The sequence below is a fragment of the Rattus norvegicus genome, chromosome 2, assembly GCF_036323735.1.
Source record: "Rattus norvegicus strain BN/NHsdMcwi chromosome 2, GRCr8, whole genome shotgun sequence".
Lineage (NCBI taxonomy): Eukaryota > Metazoa > Chordata > Mammalia > Rodentia > Muridae > Rattus > Rattus norvegicus.
In genome coordinates this window covers 89,432,058-89,459,522 of record NC_086020.1, presented here as the reverse complement: position 1 = coordinate 89,459,522, position 27,465 = coordinate 89,432,058, and the positions used below count along the sequence as shown (strand labels likewise).

The 27,465-nt window shown below is 37.7% G+C and overlaps 1 protein-coding gene across 12 annotated transcripts in view; it reads left to right on the top strand.

The window, feature by feature from the left end:
* The window catches only part of Ralyl (RALY RNA binding protein-like), a 791,470-nt gene that overhangs the window by 722,159 nt on the left and 41,846 nt on the right, over positions 1–27,465 (top strand). For 6 of the 12 annotated variants that reach the window (XM_017590724.2, XM_017590727.3, XM_039101954.2 and 3 more), the window contains 2 exons: positions 2,540–2,653; positions 12,819–12,991. In XM_017590724.2, coding sequence (XP_017446213.1) covers positions 2,540–2,653; positions 12,819–12,991 — 287 coding nt within the window. The remainder of the gene's footprint in view (positions 1–2,539; positions 2,654–12,818; positions 12,992–27,465) is intronic. The other 6 variants (XM_063281532.1, XM_017590726.3, NM_001024978.2 and 3 more) reach the window with 2 other exon arrangements.

The window sequence follows — 27,465 nt, the reverse complement described above, 5'->3', positions numbered from 1 at the left end:
CTCCTATACCTCTTTTTCATTGATTCTCTGAACCATGTTTGCGTGCTGTTCTTGACCCCACTGGCTCCTAAAATTCTTCTCCTCCTCCGCTGGAGTGCCAGATTTTGACCTAGTGTTTGTGGGTTTCTGCATCTAGTCTTCTCAGTTTTTGGATGAAGCCTCTCTAGTGATGACAATGCTAGGCTCTGGTCTATGAGTATAGCAGAATATCAGTAGAAATTATTTTCAAGACCTGTTTGCTTGTTTATCTTGCCAGTTGTGTTTGGTTCTGTCCTATGTCCCTGGGCTATCCAGCCTCTGTTTCTTGACCCTTCAATGTCAGGGATGGGCTCCCTTTTATGGCATGGATTTCAACCTAGACCAGTCATTGGTTGGCCACTCCCACAATTTCCCAGTGCACCTTATAGGCAAAACAAATTATAGGTCAAAGGTTTTGTGGCTGGGTTATCTCAATCCTTCCACAGCAAATCTTACCTGGTTAGAGAAGCTTGCTGGTTCAAGCTCCCATATCCTCTATACTGTGATCTTTGCTAGGGTCACTTTAGTGGATTGCTAGGAGTTTCCATTGCAGAGGGTTTCCACCTTGCCCCTGAAATACTTTATCTTAGTTAGGGTTTTACTGCTGGGAACAGACAATATGACCATTGCAATTCTTATAAGGGCAATATTTAATTGGGGCTGGCTTACATGTTCAGAAGTTCAGTTCATTTTCATCAAGGCAGGAACATGACAGTGTCCAGGCAGACATGGTGCAGGAGGACCAAGTTCTACATCTTCATTTGAAAGCCACTAGAAGAAGACTTGCTTCCAAGCAGCTAGGGGAAGGGCATTAAAGTTGACATCCACAGTGACACACCTACAGCAAGGCCACATCTCCTAATAGTGCCACTCCCTGGTCCAAGCACATACAAACTGTCACATACTCTCAGTCCCCACTGTCTCTCCCAGTACTTCCACTGCCAATCTGATCTCACTATTTCCAGCCCCAGCTGCCCCCAGTCCACCCACAAAATCTGTTCTATCTATTCTTCCAAGGTGATTCATGTACACAAATAAACACACAAATGTGTTCGTGTGGTGCTTGTAATCTTGAGCCCTCCTTCCATCCTTATTACTTATCCTCCCAAGATCTATGGATTATAACATGATTATCCATTACTTTATAACTAATGTTCACTTATAATTGAGTACACACAATGTTTGTTTTTCTGGGTCTGAGTTACCTCAGCCGTGATGATTTTTTTCTCCTTACATCTGTTTCCCTACAAATTTCATGTTTCTTTGTTTGTTTCTTTAACATGTGAGTATAAAACTCCATTGTGTACGTGTACCACATTTTTAAATCCATTCTTTGGTTTAGGGACATCTAACTTGTTTTCAGTCTCTGGTTATGATGAACAAAGCTCATAAGAATGTAGTTGAGCAAGTGCCCTTGTGGTAGGATGGAGCATCCTTTGGGCATATGCCCAGAAGTTTTCTTAAGTCCTTTAAAAATAGTTAATTTAATTGGCAACAAGCTATTAAGATACATTGTCCCTCTTATCAGATTTTTAATCTTTTTTCTTGCTATTGCTGGGGACCAAACCTAGAGCCATTTGTTTTCAAGTCAAGCACTTAACCACTGAGTTAAATTCCAGCACATGTTTGTCTTTTGTTATGCATCTTTAAATATGAAAGGTTGACATTCATAACGGACCCTATCTTTTTGTTACAAACCAGATCAAATACTAAAAAGCTAGAATTGGAACAAATTTCCATACATATAAGAGTTAGGTGGTATATGATGTCATATATCTTTAATTCCTGCAGTCAGAAGATTGAAGCAGAAGGATGGTATATTCAAGAACAGCTTGAGGACACATTGATAACTTATCGCAAAATGTATATGCAAATAAACCACAAATTAAATTCAGGTAAAAATCATAGAGAGGACAGCCTGTGTGTTTCCCTTCTACCAGGCCCATGGCTTAAGAATAAGTATATACAATCTGTCACTATTTTTAGAAAGAGCTCAGGAAATACCATATTCTCTCAAGGACAAATGTGATACTTTTATTTCAATCATTAGTCAAAGATCTGACTTAAAAAATATCACTGATGTCTAGTCATTAGTGGTGGACAATGCAGGAGTGCACTGTCTCAATATCAAAACATACAAAGTATGTATTTCACAACATGGTTATTCAAAGTAGTCTTAACACTAATATCACTAATCCTTAATGCAAGACAGTTTTACATTGAAGTTCTATGAAGGAATATTCTCTTACTCGCCTGAATAAGTCAAGACCTGGCATTATTCTGTTAAAAATGTTCTCAGATTCTTTTATCCTTTCATGTGACCTTCAGTTAGAACATTGAATGTCACTAGAATCCTTATTTCTAATTAGAAAGCCATGCACTATTTCAGGATGACTAGCAGTGACAGGAAGCTGATGACTCACTGGAAATCCTATAAGAAATCTTGAGAAGTGCTGTGTCTTGAATTGTGTTCTAAGTGGTCCATTTGATGTCTTGTTTTCTTTCCACTTTCCCCTTCCAGTGAAATCAGATGAGTTACAGACAATCAAGAAAGAATTAACCCAGATCAAAACTAAAATTGACTCCTTGCTAGGGCGCCTGGAGAAGATTGAGAAGCAGCAAAAGGCAGAAGCAGGTAAGTGGAAAGAAATCTGTGTCCACAGACAGGCTGAAATTAACCCAACGCCATCAATCATAGAATGCAGGCCAGAGAGACACCAGCTGAATCACCATGTTAACACAAAACCACAATTGCACTAATAGAATTCACTCACTTTGGAACATGTGAACCGATATTTTTAAGATTGAATTCTTGAAAGGGTAGTATTTTAATAGAACAATCAATAATATTTGAGTCACAACTGAAATTTTCTATCTCAATATTAAGTAATTTGTAAAGAAAATAAAGGCAAGTAATGAATAGTGTTGTCAGGAGAATGTATTATTCACATTTCATTGTATTTAACCACAGCATAATACAAAAAAATTGCAAAGGCCATTATTACAAAGCCCAATTTAACCTTATGAAATATCGTAACCCAATTTCTGAAACCTGGAAGCCGGCAGTATGTCCCTGACACCCACAGGATAAATTAGTGATTATTCCTTTACCAGTCAGTGAGCTCTTTTTGAATTCTGGCCATAGCTCCCAGTCACAGTTTAATCAGTTTTTACACTTTTATTGTATGCTGTTTTAAGATCATAAAAATGAGGTTTTGGATGAACTCAGAATTGTTACACATTTTGAAACATGTGATTTTTCAAGTCTTGTATGTGCTTGTATGATCTTCTTTTAGGTCTTGACCTTGCTCCAAGAATTGTGTTATAGCCCTGTGTGTGTGTGTGTGTGTGTGTGTGTGTGTGTGTGTGTGTGTGTGTGTGTGTTGTGTGTATGTGTCTATATATGGTACTGAGATTCACATGAGACGTAACTTCCTAGGAATTTCACTTCTTCAAAATAAAATAAATGAACAATACAATCTTGACAAGTTTTTATTAAATTTAAGTTCCTTTCACAGAATGTACACAAAGGTTCACAGATATAAATCAATTTGTGACTTACATGGGTCTTATGACCAGGCTTCCCTGAAGTGGGGCTACTAGGCTACTTTTAGATAATGAGAACATTCAGGGACTAGAGTTGTAGCTGAGGCTCCTGACTGGAACCCACAGTCCTGGTTCTAAAGTAAATAGGAGCCTGCCTGGTGCCTGTTGACTTGTGACCGGAACTGGAGCCTACTTCCGGGGCGAGCTATGTAGCATTTCTAGTCTAAAGCACATCAAACTAAGGTAATTCAACTTATATTTTTAAATTATCTCATTAAAAAATAACAGGAGTCAGTAACTCTCCCCAGCATGTTAATAAAAGTAAAGATAGACTGAATTGAACAATGTCCACTGACATTTTCTATATCACATATTTTATACTGAATAAGTCATGGTTACCTACACTTTTCAGTAAAGATATTTAGAGTTATAAAAAGTTTTGATGCATTGTCTACAACCATAATCTAAACTGTCGCTGTAACTGAAGTATCCTGTGATGTTGCCTAAGTCAATATTTCCCTTTGAGGAACTTCGGTAGAATTCATTATTATGTAAAACAACCCTTACAGCAAAAGACTTTGATAACCAATTTGCACTTCAGTTTAAAGGATTATAGAGAACTCATTTAAATATAAATCACCTCAAAGAGAAAAATGTGATCCTTATTCCAGCATATTATACCTTCTGGTTTCCTGCAATGAATTAGACCTGCCACAGATCGTGCTGGAAGATCATCTATAATCTTAACACTCTAATTCAAGCCCTGGTTTTCCTTTTATAAAAGCTGTCATCTTGCCTTTGCTCATCTTTAAACTTTTTCCAGTCAAGAGACTGTTACTTCCAAAATGACAAGTCTTGTCCTTGCTTTTGGCATCTTTCTTCCTTTTAGATGCTATGAAGAAAATGAAGGTATTTAATTTGTATCTTCATTGTCCTTGTAATTGTCTTCTGAATAGCATCTGTATTTACAGAGACAATGCAGTACTCTTCTTCATTTCCTGTATTTTCTCAGTGGAAAGAAATCAGTTATATGGAAAGAGTTAACATTCTGTTATGGAGAGAAGAGTGAAATGAATTAAAATTCATTAAAAGGTACTCAAAGCCTCCTTATTAAATCCAGGGGCACTAATTTTAATGCTTAATTAGTTGAAAGCCAATTACTGAGTAGCTAACACTTATTCTTCTTCATTTCTCTTTATACGTCTCATCCCATACTTGGTATTAGCTATGAAATAAGGAATGTTTCCAGTATAAATAAAGTGGGAGCAAGGAAACAGGTGACTAGGAAGAAAATGCCACAGAATGTGAAGTGTGCCTTGAACCCCACATGGACTAGGTTTCTGAGTGAAATTCATGAGGTTTTTTTCCCCACTGATTTCAAAGCAAATTCTCAAATATTCAGAGAAAATTGCTACAAAACACAGTCATATTATAATGAACTGTCTACTCCATAAGTTGCTTTAAGAGATATCTATGTGTCTCTTTATTTTGACATTATAATCTTTCTATGTAAAAGATCATATTTCCTTTACCCATTTTACACATTGTAGTGCCATTTACTATTACCAGGTATGTAGCAGGCTTGAGACCTTTAAAACTATAGGAATCAACAATCTCTTGCAATGATATCCAAACACTTAAAATTGTGGTTACTATGATTCTACCATGAATATATTGTTGTTCTACTAAATAAAACAACTTTTAAAGGATGCAATGAACATAGATTATGGAAAACAACAAGTAGCATTTTGTATCAGTTTAGCCTATAACTGCATCTCATTCCTAGATGATTCTTTACAAGTAACCAAATGTAAATTATTCTACACACACACACACACACACACACACACACACACACACACACACAGAGAGAGACAGAGAGACAGAGAGACAGAGAGACAGAGAGAGACAGAGAGACAGAGAGAGACAGAGAGAGAGACAGAGAGAGACAGAGAGAGACAGAGACAGAGAGAAATAGAGACAGAGGGACAGAGACAGAGATAGAGAAACAGAGATACAGAGGCAGCAGAGAGTGACATAGAGACAGAGGCAGAGACAGAAAAGACAGAGACAGAGAGACAGACAGGAAGACAGAGAAAGTCAGAAACAGAGACAAAGGCACATCCTGTATGTACTGGTGAAGGACCCTACAGCCTAATACTTATTTCTAATACCCAAACTATTAAGAATAAGGATGGATAGAAGGTATTTCAGATATGCAAGGTACCAAAAAGCTTAGCTGCAAATTAAATGTTAAAATACAGATTTAATGGAAATAGATCTATGAACCTGTAATAAAGTATCTGAACATTCACCAATGTATAAATTCCCAGCACAAAACAAGTCATTAAGGCTCCACCTGAAGCAAGAGGAGGTAAGTGTCCTCAGGAGCAAATGAAATTAAATAAACGAATGGCTGAAGTGAAAATATCTTTTAGAGATAGTTGGAAATTTCTGATTGGCTTGGTGTTTTAGAGTTTAGCTTATTCTCTTCCCTTCCTCCCTCCCTCCCTCCTTCCCTCCTTCCCTCCTTCCCTCCTTCCCTCCTTCCCTCCCTCCTTCCCTCTCTCTCTCTCTCTCTCTCTCTCTCTCTCTCTCTCTCTCTCTCTCTCTCTCTTTTTCTCTTTCTTTCTTTCTTTCTTTTACCATGTCTACTTTGAGTTGGGTTTCGTATCTTGCAGAGAAAAGCAAGTAGGTACCTCTGTCAGCTTATATCTTCACACTTGATTTGCTACAACATTTCCCCTACAGTACTGGGAAAATGCACTTCAATACAAAATCAGAGGAGAGAAAAGGGGGAAATACAGCTTTCCCAAAACAGGCACCTCGTGATAAATTAAGCAGAATAGATCCTTGAGATGGCTATAAAGGAGATCCTAAGAGATAACTTGGTCATGAGCTTTGCAGAAACACAAGCCAGGCCAGAGACACAAGACACAGATATCAGGGAGACTTATCACATCAAACCTCAGGAGAGGAGACACTTAAATTCAAAGAAGTTGAGAAAGTAATATGTTAGAGATAAATTTTTATAGTTCTTAGAGTGGTCCCTTGAAACTAACTTACTGAAAAAAAATAAGACATTTTTAATTATAAGTAAATTGTAAGTAAAAAATAGTCTTTTTAAAACAAGTTCAGGAAGATAGTATTTGGTGTATAGTCACAGATTAGCTTCTCAAAACATTTACAATCTTAAAGTAAAAAATGAAAATTGAATCGATCTAATTTACAATTGCTTACTATTTTCTAGAGAGATGGGGAGTGAGTAAAAATTATTTCACCAATAAACGTCTATGAGATATTGAGAATTATGTCAACAGATAATTCATGAAGAATTAAAAGGGAGTATGGTTAGAAGCAAAAGGTGTGACATTTGAGAGAATCGGATAGAGGAGCAAAAACCTTTAAAGGGCTGTAAAAGGTTGACAGACAGGAACTACTTTTCATAATAGGACTTATTATTATCGGACTACAAACCCTGCATCCTTGTAAAGAAACTAACTTAAAGGAAGACTGTCAAGAATTCTCTTTATTAATCTCAGATATACAGAAAAGCATCCATACACTGACTACAAGGCATTAGCAGTACTGTTTTCAAGACTATTGCCATCTGAGCTGGGCACGGAACTCAACTGATTAAAGATCAAGGTAGAAGATGTACGAATGTTACACAAACTGCTTGAGCTATGCTGAAAGGTGTTGCCAGCACCTGGCCAAAGGGGTTAGGCAAACTCTGATTGATAATTGCCTCTAGCAAAGTTGAGCTCTTCTCTCCAAATAGAAAGATGGAGTCTATCCATCCATCTAATGATGACCTGTTGGAAGGCAAAATCCTAAATATGGAGAACATTCATAGGTGAACAATATACATATCTCAAACAAACAAAGGAAGAAGAAATGATCTAACATTTTTCAAAATGAAGATTCTGAGAGGAAGTCTGTGCCTGGAGTCAGCAAGAAGCCTGTGTAAAGTTTTGATAAATACATGAAACACGAATGCTTTCTTGGTGAGAACTGTTATGTCATTACTTCAGTTTAGATCTCATTTTCTTCTGTGTCCTGTCTGTATCCCATCACTACTCTGTAAATCTTGTGAATTCCATTCACAAACATGAGCATTAGCTTCTATTATTCTGATAGCTGGTGTTTCCCAATCTGACCTCTGTTAGATTTCCCCTACCCCATAGCTCTGCTTTCCCCAAGACCACTGCCCATATCCAATGTTGATCCTGTCTCCCATGCTCACAGTGTTTTAATCCCTTGTTAACATGTATTTCACATGTGCTTCACTTCAAGGCTATTATCCAGTGATGTGACAGTTTTACTGAGTGGTGCAACAGTCACCACAATTCACTTAAGTTATTGTCACTCCCTAAGAAACATCACTTCTTGGTTCTTTTCTGCCTAAGTCATTTTCTGTGTGGCAAGTGAATTCCTATTATTGAAATAGAAGGCCACAGACAGGAGTGAGATAAAATTAGGTGCACACCCCAGAGATTTAATCTAACTGATTCTGAGACACTTGGAAAATCCCCTCATAACATTTATAAAATGAGAGAAACAAAATCTCCTTCAAAATTATAATGTTTAAGTAAGCATAATATTTTCTTAATTTTCAAATGATTCACATTAAAATTTTAGTAGTTTTTCATGAACAACTTGAGGTTATTCTCTAAAACTTTATTTATGTAACTGAAATTTTAACAAAAATATATTTCTCATATGTAATTTTCCTGAAATCTGTTTATGTGTTTGTTACTGATAGCATCCATAATGAATTGAATATTTAGCAGTCACATTTTTAAATCATTCAATTAAAACTCATATAGCTGTTTAAATAGAATGTTTTAAAAATAAGCTGCAACTTGGCATAAAAAAGATTAATTGCAGAATACTATCTTGGCAGTAATAAAAAATGGGAGTGTTTTTATAACAACAATTTTTTTCTGTCGTCTAAGTACAATTCAGCTGGTAATTATCTAACAATTAAGCCAGCATGTCCAAAAGCTTAATTGCCACCTCAATCAATTTTCAGTCATATTGAAAATAACTGTGAAGAAAATGCAATTTAATAAAAATGCTTTGATGACAAATCCCCACAATTGTAACTTGTTTCCTGGATCATATATAGCTTTGAAATAAAATTAGATATGCTGAAAAAAAATTTAATATGAGGACAGAAATTTAGCATCAGATGAATTCTTTTCATGTCATTTGAAGTCATAAATATTTCCCCTTAATCAGAAATACCAATCACTTTTGCTTTATTTTCCTTTGATAGTCATTGTTTGACTAAAATATGTTCCCTAACTGAACATATTTCTTCATTCTTGAACTTAGAGATTATTTTCTATTTGAAGCAATTCAAAGTATTCTTTCCCTGTATGTCTGATAAACTCCTCTGCATCCTATTATTCATTAGGAGAGAGTAGAGGCTGTTGAGGCAGAAATCTTCCTGTGGATTCTTACTCTTATATGCTTTATTTATGCCTCAGTTTCCCTGTGTATAAAAAGAGCAATACTATTTTTCAAAGTGTGTTCCAAGGACTAATGCTTAGGACTGTTGCATGGTCAGCACTTTGGAAGAACTCAGTATCTCTCTAACTTGTGGTCATTATAAATGTTTTCTTTCTGTAATAATCTTATAATTTAGATATTGCTGGATTTTATATTTAACATTAACTGCTAGCTTTTGCAGTTCTTGTCCATACATCTAAACAAAAGTCTAATACTAACTCACTTCTCTGCTCAGAAAAGAAATCCATCACTTTGACATAAATAACCCAACAGAGAGGGTTATTTTTCTTTTGCAGAACTGTCAGTATAAGCATGAAAAGTTCTCCTCTAAGAATACTTAAGGCTCCATATTCTATCCACTTCCTAGTGATGGTCTGTGGAACAAGATGTGGCAGGAATGTTCATTTTCCCTCTTCAGAACTTCTATTTTGCTAGGATGGTGCCAAATTCAACTGCCATTTTATTTGTGTAGGAATAATTTGAAATGAAGACAGAGGTTTTATTATTTTATTCCATACAATTAACAAATATATTCAGAAAAATGTTTCCATGTAGGGCTGTGAGCTAGAAAACAGAAAGAAAGAGGGGAAAAAAGATACAAATATTTCTACCACAAAGAATCTCTACTGATAAATATGAATGCACACATAATGCATACGTATGCCTCTTCCCATGTGTTCACACAAAAAGAATTAGGGAGATAAGACAAATGCCCCAAAATTTAGATTAACCAAACACTGCTATTAATTTCTAAAAGAAATAAATTAAGTATTCAAAAAGTAGAACTAATTCCTTTGCTTCAATATCAACAAGATTTTTTGAGGAACCAAAATTGATCATTCAGCTGCAAAACAGCAGCTTAATGGACAACTGTGCTTTCATGTGTGACTTATTCATAGATCCTATAATTATTCAGTATATGTGACACTTCACACTGTGCCAATGAAAAATGTTTATACTGACCACACCTTACAAAAATGCATACTGGCCTCATTTCTGTTAAGCTGCCATGAATCAACCATCATAATTAAGGGTTTTATATTTCAACCCAGATAATTTCTCCTAAGCATTTAAGCTTTCAAGTTAATGAATGAATGGATAAAGACAGGTTACAGGTTTGTCTTTCCAGCCTTGAACTATATTAATACACTGTTGTCTTTGAAGTATATTCTCTGTGGAATTACATATAAATTCTCTGTGTAAGTAAGAGACAACAAGGAATTTAATATATGTCTGTTTTAACAGAAGTAGAAAGGCTCTATGAAAGCCAAGACACAAAATTATCTCTTCAAGATGGTCTTAAAAATCAAAAGTGGAGGGGTTGGGGATTTAGCTCAGTGGTAGAGCACTTGCCTAGGAAGCGCAAGGCCCTGGGTTCAGTCCCCAGCTCCGATAAAAAGAACCAAAAAAAAAAAAAAAAAACACAAAAGTGGAGAGTTTTGACAAGGACAATTTGTATAGTAATCAAATAATCAATAAAGATTTCACTTTATAATTGTTTTAAGCATTTATGCTCATATGTTTTTGTGGTCTCTGCAATTAAAAAGCACAGTCACTTTTTTTGTTGTTTAAAAATTTGCTATTTTGAGAACGCAATGTTACATTTTAGCTTACCTTTTAGAGAAAGAAACTATAGTTTATAGGAATAGTAACTAGGAAATATGTGCACCCTGAGTCTTATACCCTAATGACATAGCATCACTTCTACTTGTAAGACACAAAACATAATAAAAGGCCATATCAGCCAATTGCCTGAAAATAAACCTCAGTTGGCAGTGATCCTCTCTGCATTGCCCCTATGGGTCTGGCAAAAACTATGAGAAGAAAGTGGCCACATTTCCCACAGAGTTCAAACACTGAGATGTTAGTACAACAACAAAAGATCCAGTTTAATTTGGATAAGAATTACCTAGAACGTAGAAAAAGAAAACAAGAAACTTGTAATATAATAACTACTTTATAGTCTCAGAGGATGCTCTCTGGTAAAATCACGTAACTACCAGACAAAAAGAAAAAGTCTACACTCCCACAGCTTTATCAGCGTACCATACATACATATGGAGATGAAGCCCCTCTTAATGTATTGACTACATGTTGTAAGATCTCAGAGGCTAATAAATAGATGGGAAATTTTGTTATATATAGAATCTGTGGATGTATTAGGAAAATAGCAGGCCATTTTAAGATGCCTAATATAAATATGTACTATAATTATAATTTCATTGAAACAAAGTCTGATATGAGAAAGATTTTTAACCACCATTCCTTGATCCAAACAGTAACTACAGTTAGTGTTGAGTTTGATGAGATTGAATTTTTATATATATATAAAATATAAAATATATATATTATATATATATAATTTTTGTACACACACACACAGAGTGAGAGTGTACTGCCTTTCTTTGATGCAATTATACACATTTATGCAAGCTTTGGCAATCTTTAAAATATTTCCCACACTACACATTGTTAATATTCAGGGCATGCTTTATGTACTGATGTGATGTAATCACATGGCAAAACTCAGAATGAAACTTGGTATTTACATGGCCAATGCTAAGTAACTTAAATACCATTGAAGCCCTGTCATCTGATAGAGGACACGGCAGGCCTCACCTTTCTGCCTATATTTAATCACATATATTATTTCTAGAATTAAAATGAAAGAATGTACAGGCACATGTTATAGAAGAAACTACTGTGATGATATTCAGCAGTGTGTCCAAAAGGTTATCTATATACTTACATAATAAACTTTTTTCAATGTTTATTGTATTTATTCAAAATTTATAGATCAATGGTTAGTTTCCTCATAACACACTTTATGAAAAAGTAGGAAATGAATGTTCTGATGTCTCCTCTCTAAGTTATAATTATTGTCATTAAAGATGAATAAATAAGCTCAACATGAAGCCTATTTAAAACTCAAGTCGAATTGTGGAATGATGCTTTAATAAAATAATGGTAAGCAAAATTAATGAAAACAACATAGCTTTTAAGACTTGTAAGCACACAGGGGAAAGTTGCAGAAAGAGAAACAAGATCTCACCTTGTGTGTCCAGTGCTTCTTGGAGTGTTCACAGGAGAAGTAAACCCATAGAGAAATAACTGCAAGGTTGGCAGCATTAATTCCATGTATGAATTTCTGCATTCCGAGATTGTCGTGTACGAATCCTGGAACCTGGAGGGTTCTGTTAGTGTGGCTGTACTTATTTTGCTGAGCACTTACTATTTGCAAACCACTACACTTGCATTTTTATTTTCTGCATCAAACTTTAAAAGTTTAGGAAACATTTATCATATGTAAAAAGGAGAAAATAGTCACAGGGTGGGTCCATCATTCCTTCCTTCTACATTTCTATGTTCCCACTAAGCAATAAGTCCGGACAATATGACAAAAGAGTTTTTCAATAAGAGACTATCCTTCTTAGAGTCTCATATAAAGTGAAGTATTTAGGAAGATCAGTATGCTAATGTAAATATTTATTTATATATTCTACCATCTAGAGGCCCTAATTTTTTGCCAACTTTAGTTTTAAATAAAATTGCTTACATGTAAACACACGCAGATGTATGCATATAAATAAATGACTGAATAAATTATTGAAAATATCCCTATCTTTTACGTGCTGTTCACAGCTCACCCTATTTAAAAGTTCCCTGTTTTTTCATGGTTTTTCCAAATGACGTACTAGCAAGCCAAGGTAGTAGACATCTGCTTTCTCCCCTCCTAGAAGCTCAGAAGAAGCAATTGGAGGAGAGTATAGAGCTGATCCAAGACGAATGTGTGTCAGAGAATGCAGACCACTCCACAGAGGAGCCTGCTGAAGGAGGGCAAGAAGCGGATGGAGGAGAGATGACTGATGGGGTAGAGGAGGACTTCGATGAAGATGGGGGTCACGAGCTGGTAGGAACGCAATATTTGGGGGTGTCCACATCTGTTGGGTGACAGCTATAGCATTTGATCAATGCATTCATTCTAAAATAAGGATTAAATCATCTGAGGCTTTTTTTTTTATCTTGTATCAATATATTTTAGGGAACATGAATATAGTGCTTTGCACACAGCAAGTGCTCAATACATTTTTTATTAATTTCAAGCATGAGGGTGAAAATAAGTACTATATAAGGTATATTAGGTATACATAAAGTCCCAAATGAAAGACTTTCTTCCCCTCATTCTTTAGTATGGAAATAATTTGGCATTTGTACAGTTAAATGTATGGATAGATATAATATGCTGGTGACAAAAACCATCTCTTGCAAGACACATAAGACCTCCTTTTAACATTTATTTAATTTCATTCACTTGCTTATTTTGTCTATGCATGTGCATACATGCTTTTAAACTTGTATGCAGATCGGAGAACAGCTTGCTGCAGTCAGTTCTCGTTTTCCACCATGTGGAACCTAGGAAACACTCAGGTTGTCAGTCTTTACAGCAAGGACTTTCCCAGAGCCATGTCTTTTGGCTTCCTTTAATTCATAGTTTTACTCACTGATAGTAGTCACACACACTAGCTGCATGGCCATTCATCCTCTCCACAGTGGGCCTGCCATGGTGACCCCTTAGTATTATGTCACCTCATCATTTCCAGTGTCAGTACTGCTTGACAATCAATTATTATTGTTTGGGAATTTAGCTAAGACCTGATTCTTAAAAGTTTTGTTTCCCCAATGTTGAAATCAGTACACTGTTCAGTTGCAAATACCCTTTCCTTGACAACTACACCAGACACTTGGTAAAAACATGTTGGTCGGGGTTGGGGATTTAGCTCAGTGGTGGAGTGCTTGCCTAGGAAGCCCAAGGCCCTGGGTTCGGTCCCCAGCTCCGAAAAAAAGAAAAGAAAAGAAAAAAAACATGTTGATCTTTCATCGACCATGAAATTAAATACTATATCTCAAAGAAATTGATTAATAGTGATGGAGGATAGTGTGAATATTTGTGTGGGTGTACATTTGGGTTATGTGATGTTTATGTGACTAACTCTCAATATTTATAGATGATCTTAGTTATATATTACATAAATATATTTACTAGATATATAACAGGTTCTTCCAGGTAATAATATATTTGCATTTATTATAAAACCTATTTTTATGTTTTGGTTATTGTCATTGATATTTGATACGGTAGTAAACTTAGCAACCAATTCAATGAAATTGTAATATACCAGAATTCTTTGTTGATTTTTAACATCCAGATTTATTTAAATGCCATAGAACATTCATTTATGCTTTCCAAATATAAACTTTAGATTGAGGTTTTCAGAATATGTGGTCTACCCACTACTTTAGAATTACAATGAAATGTATTGATCAAAGACAAGAAGGACTGACAAAGGTTTCTCAGTGCCTTCATAGACAGAGCCTTAACCTGATTACGTAATCTCTGGGCGTGTTTTCACCTGACATCTCTTTCAGTATTGCTTTGATGGCTCTACTAGAAGGATCTTTTTTTTTTTTTTAATTAACTTGAGTATTTCTTATATACATTTCAAGTGTTATTCCCTTTCCCGGTTTCCGGGCAAAATCCCCCTCCCCCCTCCCCTTCCTTATGGGTGTTCCCCTCCCAACCCTCCCCCCATTGCCGCCCTCCCCCCATAGTCTAGTTCACTGGGGGTTCAGTCTTAGCAGGACCCAGGGCTTCCCCTTCCACTGGTGCTCTTACTAGGATATTCATTGCTACCTATGGGGTCAGAGTCCAGGGTCAGTCCATATATAGTCTTTAGGTAGTGGCTTAGTCCCTGGAAGCTCTGGTTGCTTGACATTGTTGTACTTTTGGGGTCTCGAGCCCCTTCAAGCTCTTCCAGTTCTTTCTCTGATTCCTTCAACGGGGGACCTATTCTCAGCTCAGTGGTTTGCTGCTGGCATTCGCCTCTGTATTTGCTGTATTCTGGCTGTGTCTCTCAGGAGCGATCTACATCCGGCTCCTGTCGGTCTGCACTTCTTTGCTTCATCCATCTTGTCCAATTGGGTGGCTGTATATGTATGGGCCACCTGTGGGGCAGGCTCTGAATGGGTGTTCCTTCAGTCTCTGTTTTAATCTTTGCCTCTCCCTTCCCAGCCAAGGGTATTCTTTTTCCTCATTTAAAGAAGGAGTGAAGCATTCACATTTTGATCATCCGTCTTGAGTTTCGTTTGTTCTAGGGATATAGGGTAATTCAAGCATTTGGGCAAATAGCCACTTATCAATGAGTGCATACCATGTATGTCTTTCTGTGATTGGGTTAGCTCACTCAGGATGATATTTTCCAGTTTCAACCATTTGCCTACGAATTTCATAGACTCGTTGTTTTTGATAGCTGAGTAATATTCCATTGTGTAGATGTACCACATTTTCTGTATCCATTCCTCTGTTGAAGGGCATCTCGGTTCTTTCCATTTTCTGGCTATTATAAATAAGGCTGCGATGAACATAGTGGAGCACGTGTCTCTTTTATATGTTGAGGCATCTTTTGGGTATATGCCCAAGAGAGGTATAGCTGGATCCTCAGGCAGTTCAATGTCCAATTTTCTGAGGAACCTCCAGACTGATTTCCAGAATGGTTTTACCAGTCTGCAATCCCACCAACAATGGAGGAGTGTTCCTCTTTCTCCACATCCTCGCCAGCATCTGCTGTCACCTGAGTTTTTGAACTTAGCCATTCTCACTGGTGTGAGGTGAAATCTCAGGGTTGTTTTGATTTGCATTTCCCTTATGACTAAAGATGTTGAACATTTCTTTAGGTGTTTCTCAGCCATTCGGCATTCCTCAGCTGTGAATTCTTTGTTTAGCTCTGAACCCCATTTTTTAATAGGGTTATTTGTTTCCCTGCGGTCTAACTTCTTGAGTTCTTTGTATATTTTGGATATAAGGCCTCTATCTGTTGTAGGATTGGTAAAGATCTTTTCCCAATCTGTTGGTTGCCGTTTTGTCCTAACCACCGTGTCCTTTGCCTTACAGAAGCTTTGCAGTTTTATGAGATCCCATTTGTCGATTCTTGATCTTAGAGCATAAGCCATTGGTGTTTTGTTCAGGAAATTTTTTCCAGTGCCCATGTGTTCCAGATGCTTCCCTAGTTTTTCTTCTATTAGTTTGAGTGTGTCTGGTTTGATGTGGAGGTCATTGATCCACTTGGACTTAAGCTTTGTACAGGGTGATAAGCATGGATCGATCTGCATTCTTCTACATGTTGCCCTCCAGTTGAACCAGCACCATTTGCTGAAAATGCTATCTTTTTTCCATTGGATGGTTTTGGCTCCTTTGTCAAAAATCAAGTGACCATAGGTGTGTGGGTTCATTTCTGGGTCTTCAATTCTATTCCATTGGTCTATCTGTCTGTCTCTGTACCAATACCATGCAGTTTTTATCACTATTGCTCTGTAATACTGCTTGAGTTCAGGGATAGTGATTCCCCCTGAAGTCCTTTTATTGTTGAGGATAGCTTTAGCTATCCTGGGTTTTTTGTTATTCCAGATGAATTTGCAAATTGTTCTGTCTAACTCTTTGAAGAATTGGATTGGTATTTTGATGGGGATTGCATTGAATCTGTAGATTGCTTTTGGTAGAATGGCCATTTTTACTATATTAATCCTGCCAATCCATGAGCATGGGAGATCTTTCCATCTTCTGAGGTCTTCTTCAATTTCTTTCCTCAGTGTCTTGAAGTTCTTATTGTACAGATCTTTTACTTGCTTGGTTAAAGTCACACCGAGGTACTTTATATTATTTGGGTCTATTATGAAGGGTGTCGTTTCCCTAATTTCTTTCTCGGCTTGTTTCTCTTTTGTATAGAGGAAGGCAACTGATTTATTTGAGTTAATTTTATACCCAGCCACTTTGCTGAAGTTGTTTATCAGCTTTAGTAGTTCTCTGGTGGAGCTTTTGGGATCACTTAAATATACTATCATGTCATCTGCAAATAGTGATATTTTGACTTCTTCTTTTCCGATCTGTATCCCCTTGATCTCCTTTTGTTGTCTGATTGCTCTGGCTAGAACTTCAAGAACTATATTGAATAAGTAGGGAGAGAGTGGGCAGCCTTGTCTAGTCCCTGATTTTAGTGGGATTGCTTCGAGTTTCTCTCCATTTAGTTTAATGTTAGCAACTGGTTTGCTGTATATGGCTTTTACTATGTTTAGGTATGGGCCTTGAATTCCTATTCTTTCCAGGACTTTTATCATGAAGGGGTGTTGAATTTTGTCAAATGCTTTCTCAGCATCTAATGAAATGATCATGTGGTTTTGTTCTTTCAGTTTGTTTATATGATGGATCACGTTGATGGTTTTCCGTATATTAAACCATCCCTGCATGCCTGGGATGAAGCCTACATGATCATGGTGGATGATTGTTTTGATGTGCTCTTGAATTCGGTTTGCCAGAATTTTATTGAGTATTTTTGCGTCGATATTCATAAGGGAAATTGGTCTGAAGTTCTCTTTCTTTGTTGTGTCTTTGTGTGGTTTAGGTATAAGAGTAATTGTGGCTTCGTAGAAGGAATTCGGTAGTGCTCCATCTGTTTCAATTTTGTGGAATAGTTTGGATAATATTGGTATGAGGTCTTCTATGAAGGTTTGATAGAATTTTGCACTAAACCCGTCTGGACCTGGGATCTTTTTGGTTGGAAGACCTTTAATGACTGCTTCTATTTCCTTAGGAGTTATGGGGTTGTTTAACTGGTTTATCTGTTCCTGATTTAACTTCGATACCTGGTATCTGTCTAGGAAATTGTCCATTTCCTGAAGATTTTCAAATTTTGTTGAATATAGGTTTTTATAGTAAGATCTGATGATTTTTTGAATTTCCTCTGAATCTGTTAGTATGTCTCCCTTTTCATTTCTAATTTTGTTAATTTGGACACACTCTCTGTGTCCTCTCGTTAGTCTGGCTAAGGGTTTATCTATCATGTTGATTTTCTCAAAGAACCAACTTTTGGTTCTGTTGATTCTTTCTATGGTCCTTTTTGTTTCTACTTGGTTGATTTCAGCTCTGAGTTTGATTATTTCCTGCCTTCTACTCCTCCTGGGTGTATTTGCTTCTTTTTGTTCTAGAGCTTTTAGGTGTGCTGTCAAGCTGCTGACATATGCTCTTTCCTGTTTCTTTCTGCAGGCACTCAGCGCTATGAGTTTTCCTCTTAGCACAGCTTTCATTGTGTCCCATAAGTTTGGGTATGTTGTATCTTCATTTTCATTAAATTCTAAAAAGTTTTTAATTTCTTTCTTTATTTCTTCCTTGACCAGGTTATCATTGAGTAGAGCATTGTTCAATTTCCACGTATATGTGGGCATTCTTCCCTTATTGTTATTGAAGACCAGTTTTAGGCTGTGGTGGTCCAATAGCATGCATGGGATTATCTCTATCTTTCTGTACCTGTTGAGGCCCGTTTTTTGACCAATTATATGGTCAATTTTGGAGAAAGTACCATGAGGAGCTGAGAAGAAGGTATATCCTTTTGCTTTAGGATAGAATGTTCTATAAATATCCGTTAAGTCCATTTGGCTCATGACTTCTCTTAGTCTGTCGACATCACTGTTTAATTTCTGTTTCCATGATCTGTCCATTGATGAGAGTGGGGTGTTGAAGTCTCCCACTATTATTGTGTGAGGTGCAATGTGTGTTTTGAGCTTTAGTAAGGTTTCTTTTACGTATGTAGGTGCCCTTGTATTTGGGGCATAGATATTTAGGATTGAGAGTCCATCTTGGTGGATTTTTCCTTTGATGAATATGAAGTGTCCTTCCTTATCTTTTTTGATGACTTTTAGTTGGAAATTGATTTTATTTGATATTAGAATGGCTACTCCAGCTTGCTTCTTCTGACCATTTGCTTGGAAAGTTGTTTTCCAGCCTTTCACTCTGAGGTAGTGTCTGTCTTTGTCTCTGAGGTGTGTTTCCTGTAGGCAGCAGAATGCAGGGTCCTCATTGCGTATCCAGTTTGTTAATCTATGTCTTTTTATTGGGGAGTTGAGGCCATTGATATTGAGAGATATTAAGGAATAGTGATTATTGCTTCCCTTTATATTCATATTTGGATGTGAGGTTATGTTTGTGTGCTTTCATTCTCTTTGTTTTGTTGCCAAGACGATTAGTTTCTTGCTTCTTCTAGGGTATAGCTTGCCTCCTTATGTTGGGCTTTACCATTTATTATCCTTTGTAGTGCTGGATTTGTAGAAAGATATTGTGTAAATTTGGTTTTGTCATGGAATATCTTGGTTTCTCCATCAATGTTAATTGAGAGTTTTGCTGGATACAGTAACCTGGGCTGGCATTTGTGTTCTCTTAGGGTCTGTATGACATCAGTCCAGGATCTTCTGGCCTTCATAGTTTCTGGCGAGAAGTCTGGTGTGATTCTGATAGGTCTCCCTTTATATGTTACTTGACCTTTTTCTCTTACTGCTTTTAATATTCTTTCTTTATTTTGTGCGTTTGGTGTTTTGACATTTATGTGACGGGAGGTGTTTCTTTTCTGGTCCAATCTATTTGGAGTTCTGTAGGCTTCTTGTATGTCTATGGGTATCTCTTTTTTTAGGTTAGGGAAGTTTTCTTCTATGATTTTGTTGAAGATATTTACTGGTCCTTTGAGCTGGGAGTCTTCACTCTCTTCTATACCTATTATCCTTAGGTTTGATCTTCTCATTGAGTCCTGGATTTCCTGTATGTTTTGGACCAGTAGCTTTTTCTGCTTTACATTATCTTTGACAGTTGAGTCAATGATTTCTATGGAATCTTCTGCTCCTGAGATTCTCTCTTCCATCTCTTGAATTCTGTTGGTGAGGCTTGTATCTACAGCTCCTTGTCTCTTCTTTTGGTTTTCTATATCCAGGGTTGTTTCCATGTGTTCTTTCTTGATTGCTTCTATTTCCATTTTTAATTCCTTCAACTGTTTGATTGTGTTTTCCTGGAATTCTTTCAGGGATTTTTGTGATTCCTCTCTGTAGGCTTTTACTTGTTTATTAATGTTTTCCTGTGCTTCCCTAAGTGTGTTCATGTCTTTCTTGAAGTCCTCCAGCATCATGATCAAATATGATTTTGTAACTAGATCTTGCTTTTCTGGTGTGTTTGGATATTCCATGTTTGTGTTGGTGGGAGAATTGGGCTCCGATGATGGCATGTAGTCTTGGTTTCTGTTGCTTGGGTTCCTGTGCTTGCCTCTCGCCATCAGATTATCTCTAGTGTTACTTTGTTCTGCTATTTCTGACAGTGGCTAGACTGTCCTATAAGCCTGTGTGACAGGAGTGCTGTAGACCTGTTTTCCTCTCTTTCAGTCAGTTATGGGGACAGAGTGTTCTGCTTTCTGGCGTGTAGTTTTTCCTCTCTACAGGTCTTCAGCTGTTCCTGTGGGCCTGTGTCTTGAGTTCACCAGGCAGCTTTCTTGCAGCAGAAAATTTGGTCTTACCTGTGGTCCCGAGGCTCAGGTTCGCTCGTGGGGTGCTGCCCACGGGCTCTCTGCAGCGGCAGCAACCAGGAAGACCTGTGCCGCCCCTTCCGGGAACTTCAGTGCACCAGGGTTCCAGATGGTCTTTGGCTTTTTCCTCTGGCATCCGAGATGTGTGTGCAGGGAGCAGTCACTTCTGGTTTCCCAGGCTTGTCTGCCTCTCTGAATGTTTAGCTCTCCCTCCCAAGGGATTTGGGTGCAGAGAACTGTTTATCCGGTCTGTTTCTTTCAGGTTTCCGGCGGTGTCTCAGGCACAGGGGTCCTGCCGCTCCTGGGCCCTTCCCCACGGGAGCCCAGAGGCCTTATACAGTTTCCTCTTGGGCCAGGGATGTGGGCAGGGGTGAGCAGAGTTGGTGGTCTCTTCCGCTCTGCAGCCTCAGGAGTGCCCACCTGACCAGGCGGTTGGGTCTCTCTCTCACCGGGTCTGGGAGCAGAGAGCTGCTGCCTACTAGAAGGATCTTATGGTGCTGTTCCCAATGGAACCTCTCTTCATTTGTTTCTTAGCAGGTTTGTGGATTGCTAGCCACTTCCTTCTTCTCTGAGATTTCTGTTTGCCATGTCTTCACTGTCAGCTTATTCTGTCAGATGAATCCCTTACATAGTCCTCATTTATGAGGCCAGGACACTGTAATTGCTATTTCTGACCCTTTGCCAAATTGAACTCACAGAATATCAGAGCTTTAAGTATTTTCTACAGACTAAAGATCTCTAAATCTACATTTCTTTTTCTCATTGCTTGATAGTATTCTTAGTTATTTTTAATTATTAACTATTGATTTTAACTAGCCATGACTGACCTTATACTGCTGTCCAATAAATATCACAGTCAACGTGGCCAGAATATTGTTAAGGATTTCGGCTGCCTTTCCAAGTCCTCCTCATTAAGTAAACATTGTCACTCATATATGCAATTATTATGACAATGAAAAGATAATATTTCTATTCTTTTCTTATTTATTAATTTTGCCTCCAAATCATACTCAAATGTGAGTTGCACATTCACCACAAATATGTTGGCCTAATCCATTCTTCTCTTCAGACTCTATCAGGCTGGAATGGTCTCTCCTCCAGATGAAGCAAACAACAGAAAATAACAGGAAACTATTACAACTAAAATGGCCATGTAGAAAAGGAGGAAGCCAAACATTCAGTACATTTTGGTTTTGACTTGTACTTCTGGTTTATATAGAGGGAGAACTGGGAGAAGGGGTTGTCCCTGGCTAAGCAGTTCTTTCTGGCCTATGTGCTGCTGTTACTTTTGTTCTTCAGGATACTACTAGCGATATCCTTTTCACAAGAAGAGATGGTCTGGTTCTTCTGAAATATTTGCTCTTACATAAGAGGGTGATCTGTCCTGAGGGGCTTTTCTACTACTAGAAAGAGGGTTTCAGGCTTAATACAAGGACTAAAGATTTTCAGGTGATATTTTGAGGGGAATGTAGAGAAAAACATTGTAAAACTGACAGTAAAATGCTTGGGTTTATTTTGACTTTTTGCTTTAATCCCCAAAAGAGGATGAGATAACTTGAGTGTCACGTTTTAAAACAGACCCTCCTTGCGTGACTGAACACATACATGTGCAAGATTGAGTGGAAATGTATTCCCAGCTCCCCATAAAGGAAACAGATACGAAATGAAGGCAGCTATTGATACAGTTTTTGCACAAAAGTAGTTTCTCTGAACCTTCACAGGAGGAAGGAAAGTGCGAAAGTGGTTAAAGAATAGAGAAATAGGACATAGCAATAGGATAAGGTCAAGTGACCCACTTGAGGATTGAGGTCAGAAGTATGACATGAGTCACGGGAGGTTATGGTGGAAGTATCAGGATCAAAAGCCACAGACGGGAACCTCAGGAACTGAGAACCAAATGAGGAGCAGGTCAACGCACTCGTCCTGATCTCAGTCCAACTACTCAAAGAACTAAGGGATTAAGATATTTCCTGGATTGACAGACAAGAGTTTGTTTTAGTCCCAGCTCTCTGACCTAGTCAAATAGAATCACTAAACAAATAACTTTATTGAGTCTTAAGTTTATTGTGTGCCACAGAGTAAGATTAAGTCAGAAATTGCTTCATGTACTTGTGTGCATGTGTGCATATGTTTGTGCAGAGTTCTGTGTGTAAGCCCATGTGTGTTCAGGTACATATCTGTGGGTAGAAGTGTTGCCTGCAAGTGGTGGTAGGGGACAGAGATCAATATTGTCTTCTTGGCTCTCTTTCTACTGTGTATGATGAGACAGAGTCTCTCACTGAACCTGGGGCTCATCGAATGGCTAGACTGGCTGGTCAGAGGACTGTAGGAATCTGCCTGTTGTTATCACCACTCCTGGATTAGAGTTACATTCTTTTCTTCCTTGAATTTCTCACTTGGGTGCTGAGGATCCTAACTCAGGTCCTCATGCAAAAACTGTACAGTCTGAGTTATCTCCCCAGCCCAAATCTAAAATCCATTTCCTTTGACCATATCTCTGAGTAGTCATGAGTCAGAGAAGCCACCTGTGTCTAATGGGACAGAACTTGATCGTGCAGCCATGTGTATAAGTTCAAGCCATGACAAAGTGACTGTCCAAAAATATTGTGCCTAGAAGCACCAAGATTTCACACTGAATATTTGCTCTACCATTAGAAGCTTGAAGAGCTAAAGAATTAAATCTTAGTGTATATGGTACTTAATTTAATAATGGTATTTGGAATAAAATAAATGAGGATGATTTAATAGTGAGACCTTCCTTCAGAAATAGAAATTAAGGAGTCAGACCCTCCTAGAGATTAGTCAACAATGCACTCCTCGCTATTATTTACACTCTTCGTCTCATTAACCAACCATATGAAACAGTTCGTCCCTGATGCTCAAATAAATGGAAGTAAAAGCACAAATTTTCTCTTTTGCTGTAACTTTAGAGGTGTGCAGAGGGATGACACAATGATGCAATGGAGCAAGTGGCAGAAGTCAAAAGATAATGTCCTTCACAAAAGCCCAGGAGGTTACCCAAGCAGAAGCACAATTTTATTCCAGGAAAATGAGCAGGAAAAGGGGGGATCTAATCTAAACCAAGTAAGGTCCAACACAATGAGCTATTGGTATGGCTGACAGATCCTGTTTGACACAAGATTAGAACACATACACTAGCTGGCAAGCAATATCTATTGAATATACACTGAGCGAAAAAAAAATTGCATGCCAATCTAATCATGTATCATTAGAAACCTACTGAGAATGAACATGGTACTTGTCAAAACTTGCAAAAAATAGTTTCAGTGAATGCTTCAAGTATGGAATCATGTATCTAAGTAAATGACTTCTGTCTTGTAGCTCAGTGTCATAGAGACATGGCAGATTCCCTTTATGCACTAAAAACCAGACATGATCTTCATTTATTAGAAACCACCCAAAGCTAAAATTCTATGCTGCTAAAGTACTCTATACTGATTATTAGAACATTAAAAGCAAATTAGAATTAATTTAAAATTAAACTTCATACTAATGTGCTATATGCACACTATCAAAATGCCATTCTACTTTTAAATATACCTACTAGCAAACATTTACAGGGTTTTATTAAATGATTGCCATGAGCTTGTACTGTGAAGAAAAACAGAATGAAAATCTTACTTTTTAAACCTAAGAATTTTCTGATTGTTAGGGCCACAGACCAAAGGAGTGAGAATGAATGAAAAGCATGGGAAAGAGCTCTTAGGAGAAGAATAGCACACGCTGCACATGGTCAGTACAGAATCTTGATAGGAGGGGTTGGGAGCTCCACCTTGAAAGGTGACAAACTAAAGAGACAACAGTACTTCTGTCAAGGAATGAAACTTCTGATCATTATTCATGGTCCTTAAATAATTTTAAAGAATATTTAATTGGAATTGAAGTACTTTAGAAGCCTTTTCAGATGACTTGGTAGGTGAGAGCATTAGCTGCACAGCTGTGATGACCTGAACTCAAATCCTCAGAACTCATGTAAAAGTCAGGCAGGGTCATGAGTGTCTGTAACCCTAGTGTCCAAGACCACATAGAGACTTGGTGGGACTTACTGGTGTCCTCAGTAAGATACTCTTTCTGAAGAGAACAAGATAGAGAATTTTACCAATGGCATTGAATGTGTGTTTATAGCCTCTATAACATGCATGAACACTCATCTGCACACACCACACTTATACACCCTACACACACATTCTCATTGAGAGAAGAAAATGCAGATGGTTATGTAGCTTAGGAGACAGGATAGGTAAGTTCACAAATAAGGTGTTTCCTGTTCAAATGCTCCCATTCTCTTTCTTTATTTCCAACAAATTCATATTGTTTCTTATAGAAATAAAATCACAAGTAAAAGTAGGGAGAATAAAAGCACTTATCCTTCTGCTAATTCACAAAGACAAACAGGCTCTTTCCTAGTGCAACATTTTCCTGACCAATTTATATCTACTACCTTGTGGTTGAAAGAGTGAGTCTCTTTGCAACAACTAAGTGTAAAACCCACAAAGCAAAACCATCAGTGACCTAGAGATATTACAGCTGAGCAAAAGCATTTGAATGGATTAAGGAGAATTTGAGTTCATTTGAATCCTATTTGTAATGACTTTTGCCTTTGATGTCAACAGGCAACCTTATCAAGGCAGTAAGAATCGCAGCATTACCTAGGTGGACATGTGGTATTTAGGCATACAGGCAGAGTACTATGTTGTAATTACTCTTCCAGGATTTAGCAAAGCATTCAACTAAACAATAAGCCACCTGAGTCTTCCAGCTATTGAATTTCTGTGCATATTGGGAATGATCTGACCACAATCTAACCCTGCAGTTGAAAAGCACGCAAATAAGGCATTGTGGTAAAAATCACTGAAAACTGAAAAGCCCAGAGCATTCTGATCAATATTTTTGGCCTTTGTTTGGAGGAAGCTAGGAGATATCTCCTTTTTTGAAAGTTCTTTTTCTTTATTATGGTGAAGTTCTTCACCTGGATGTTCTCCTTGCTTTTGTTTCTTTTGTTATCATTTAAATTAAAATGCTAGCTAGAGGAAAATAGACCTATTAGAATGGCAAATCACAGGGAAGTAAAAGAAAGTGGTTTATTAGTCTATGTAATAATATACTTTTTTGTTTCAATAGGACATCTAGAGACCCTTACGTTGAACGCTGTTGGTCTATCTCATGCTACATAGTTCCTGTTCTCCTTAGGTTAGAAACTGAAGAGAAAGGAAAGACATCTAAGTATGAATAGTGTCATGAATAGAAGAAAAAGCCAAGATACATTATGTCCTGCCAGCCAGTTAAATATGCCTTCCTTACAGAAATGACTTCTGGCTGGGAATTTGATAAGGAACTCTGGCTGTGCTAGCTAAACATAAGGACAGGAAAGTGGTCTGTTTGGATTTGAGTTGAGAAAGGGAAGACTCATGATGGTTAATTTTTCTTGTCAACTTGATTGGATTCATAAATACTTAGGGTATTGATAAGTCACACCTGTGTGTCAGTCTATGAAGTTGTTTTCAAGGATGGAAAACACATCCTGACTCTGGCAGCATCAGTTGATGAGTTGAAGTCTAAAATGAAATTAAAAGGGAGAAAATGGAGAGGCTAGGAAAATGGTTCAATGGATAACATGCTAGCTATAGGCGTCCAAGACCTGGGTTCAAATTCACAGGGCCCACATAAAAGCAGAGTATGATGGTGCACTGCTGTAACCACAGTGCTGAATCACTGAGACAGGTCTCAGCTAAATGGCCCGCCAATATATGCCATGTGGTGGGAATCTTCTTCAGGCTCACTTAAAGTCTCTGTAAAAAAAAATGTAGTCTAATTAATTGTTTGGGTAGAAATTATTTGAATTTGTCATTGAAGGAATGTGGACACAATGTTAATAAGGCAGGAGGAAAATACTAAAACCAGGAAAATGAGGAGAAGAGGTGTTAAGAAGGGCAATATCCATTTCCATCTAGGGTTTTTGAAGACCCAGGAATTAGAGGCCACATGTTGTTCCCTGCCTTTATGGTTGTCTGATCGTAGTGCCTGGATTTTGTTTCTCACTATCCAAAATTCACTGATGTAGAAGCAGCATTCCTCTTAGAGAAACAGGCAAAAAAATCTGTTCTTTGGCTGTAAGGGCATCTAGTCCCTGTCAGTTCTGAAGCACCACTGCTGCCAAAGAATTAATCTGTCTTTGGATGGTAAGCATGATTTGGGTCACTTCTTGGAAATTGATGTCAAGCTAAGAGAACTTATTGTATAGGTTAGGGAAATAGTCAGCCATGCCATTCCAGCCCCAGCATCTATAGTTTTTCCTGCAGTGACCAAGAATGGCATGGTCTGAACTGCCCTGTTGTTATGTAGGGCAGGTATTTTGTCTACAACCGGAATTGGTAGAGGATCTTTTCTGTGAATTACTCCTAATTCAGGGGAAAAGAACACCAATGTGAAAACACCTGACCAGCTGGCAGGTAGACAATGATATATCTGAGTTTTTCAGAGAATTGACATTTTCTAGACTCTAGGATACTGTGGCAGAGATAAGGTATTGAGGCTTATGGTTCTATTGAAGTCTAATGGAGCTTAGCATTCCTACAGAATGTGTCCCTGATGTCTTAAACCTGTCTGTCACACCAAAAAGAGAGATGGAGAAAAGGTATAAGGTCCTGGCAACATTGGAGTCGGAGCAACTGATAAAAGGTGAGGTGAGGTTGCTTGGCAGGATTACTGGAGAAGCTGTAAGTGGCAGTTGTGAGTTAGCTCCAGTGTGTACAAATATGCAGCTATCTTTAAGGTGACCAGATCAGGTAAGTTGGTTGGCCAAGATCAGGGTCTGAAGCAGAAGGTGAAATGACAGATTAGTAACATTTATAAGGGGAGATGTCAAGGAAGTAAGGGCCTGGGGAGAGTGTCCTATTTTTCTGATTTCTAGATGTTTGACAATTGAGACATAGTGTCTCTGAATGTGACTTTCTGGGGACCCAGATTGGTTTGTACG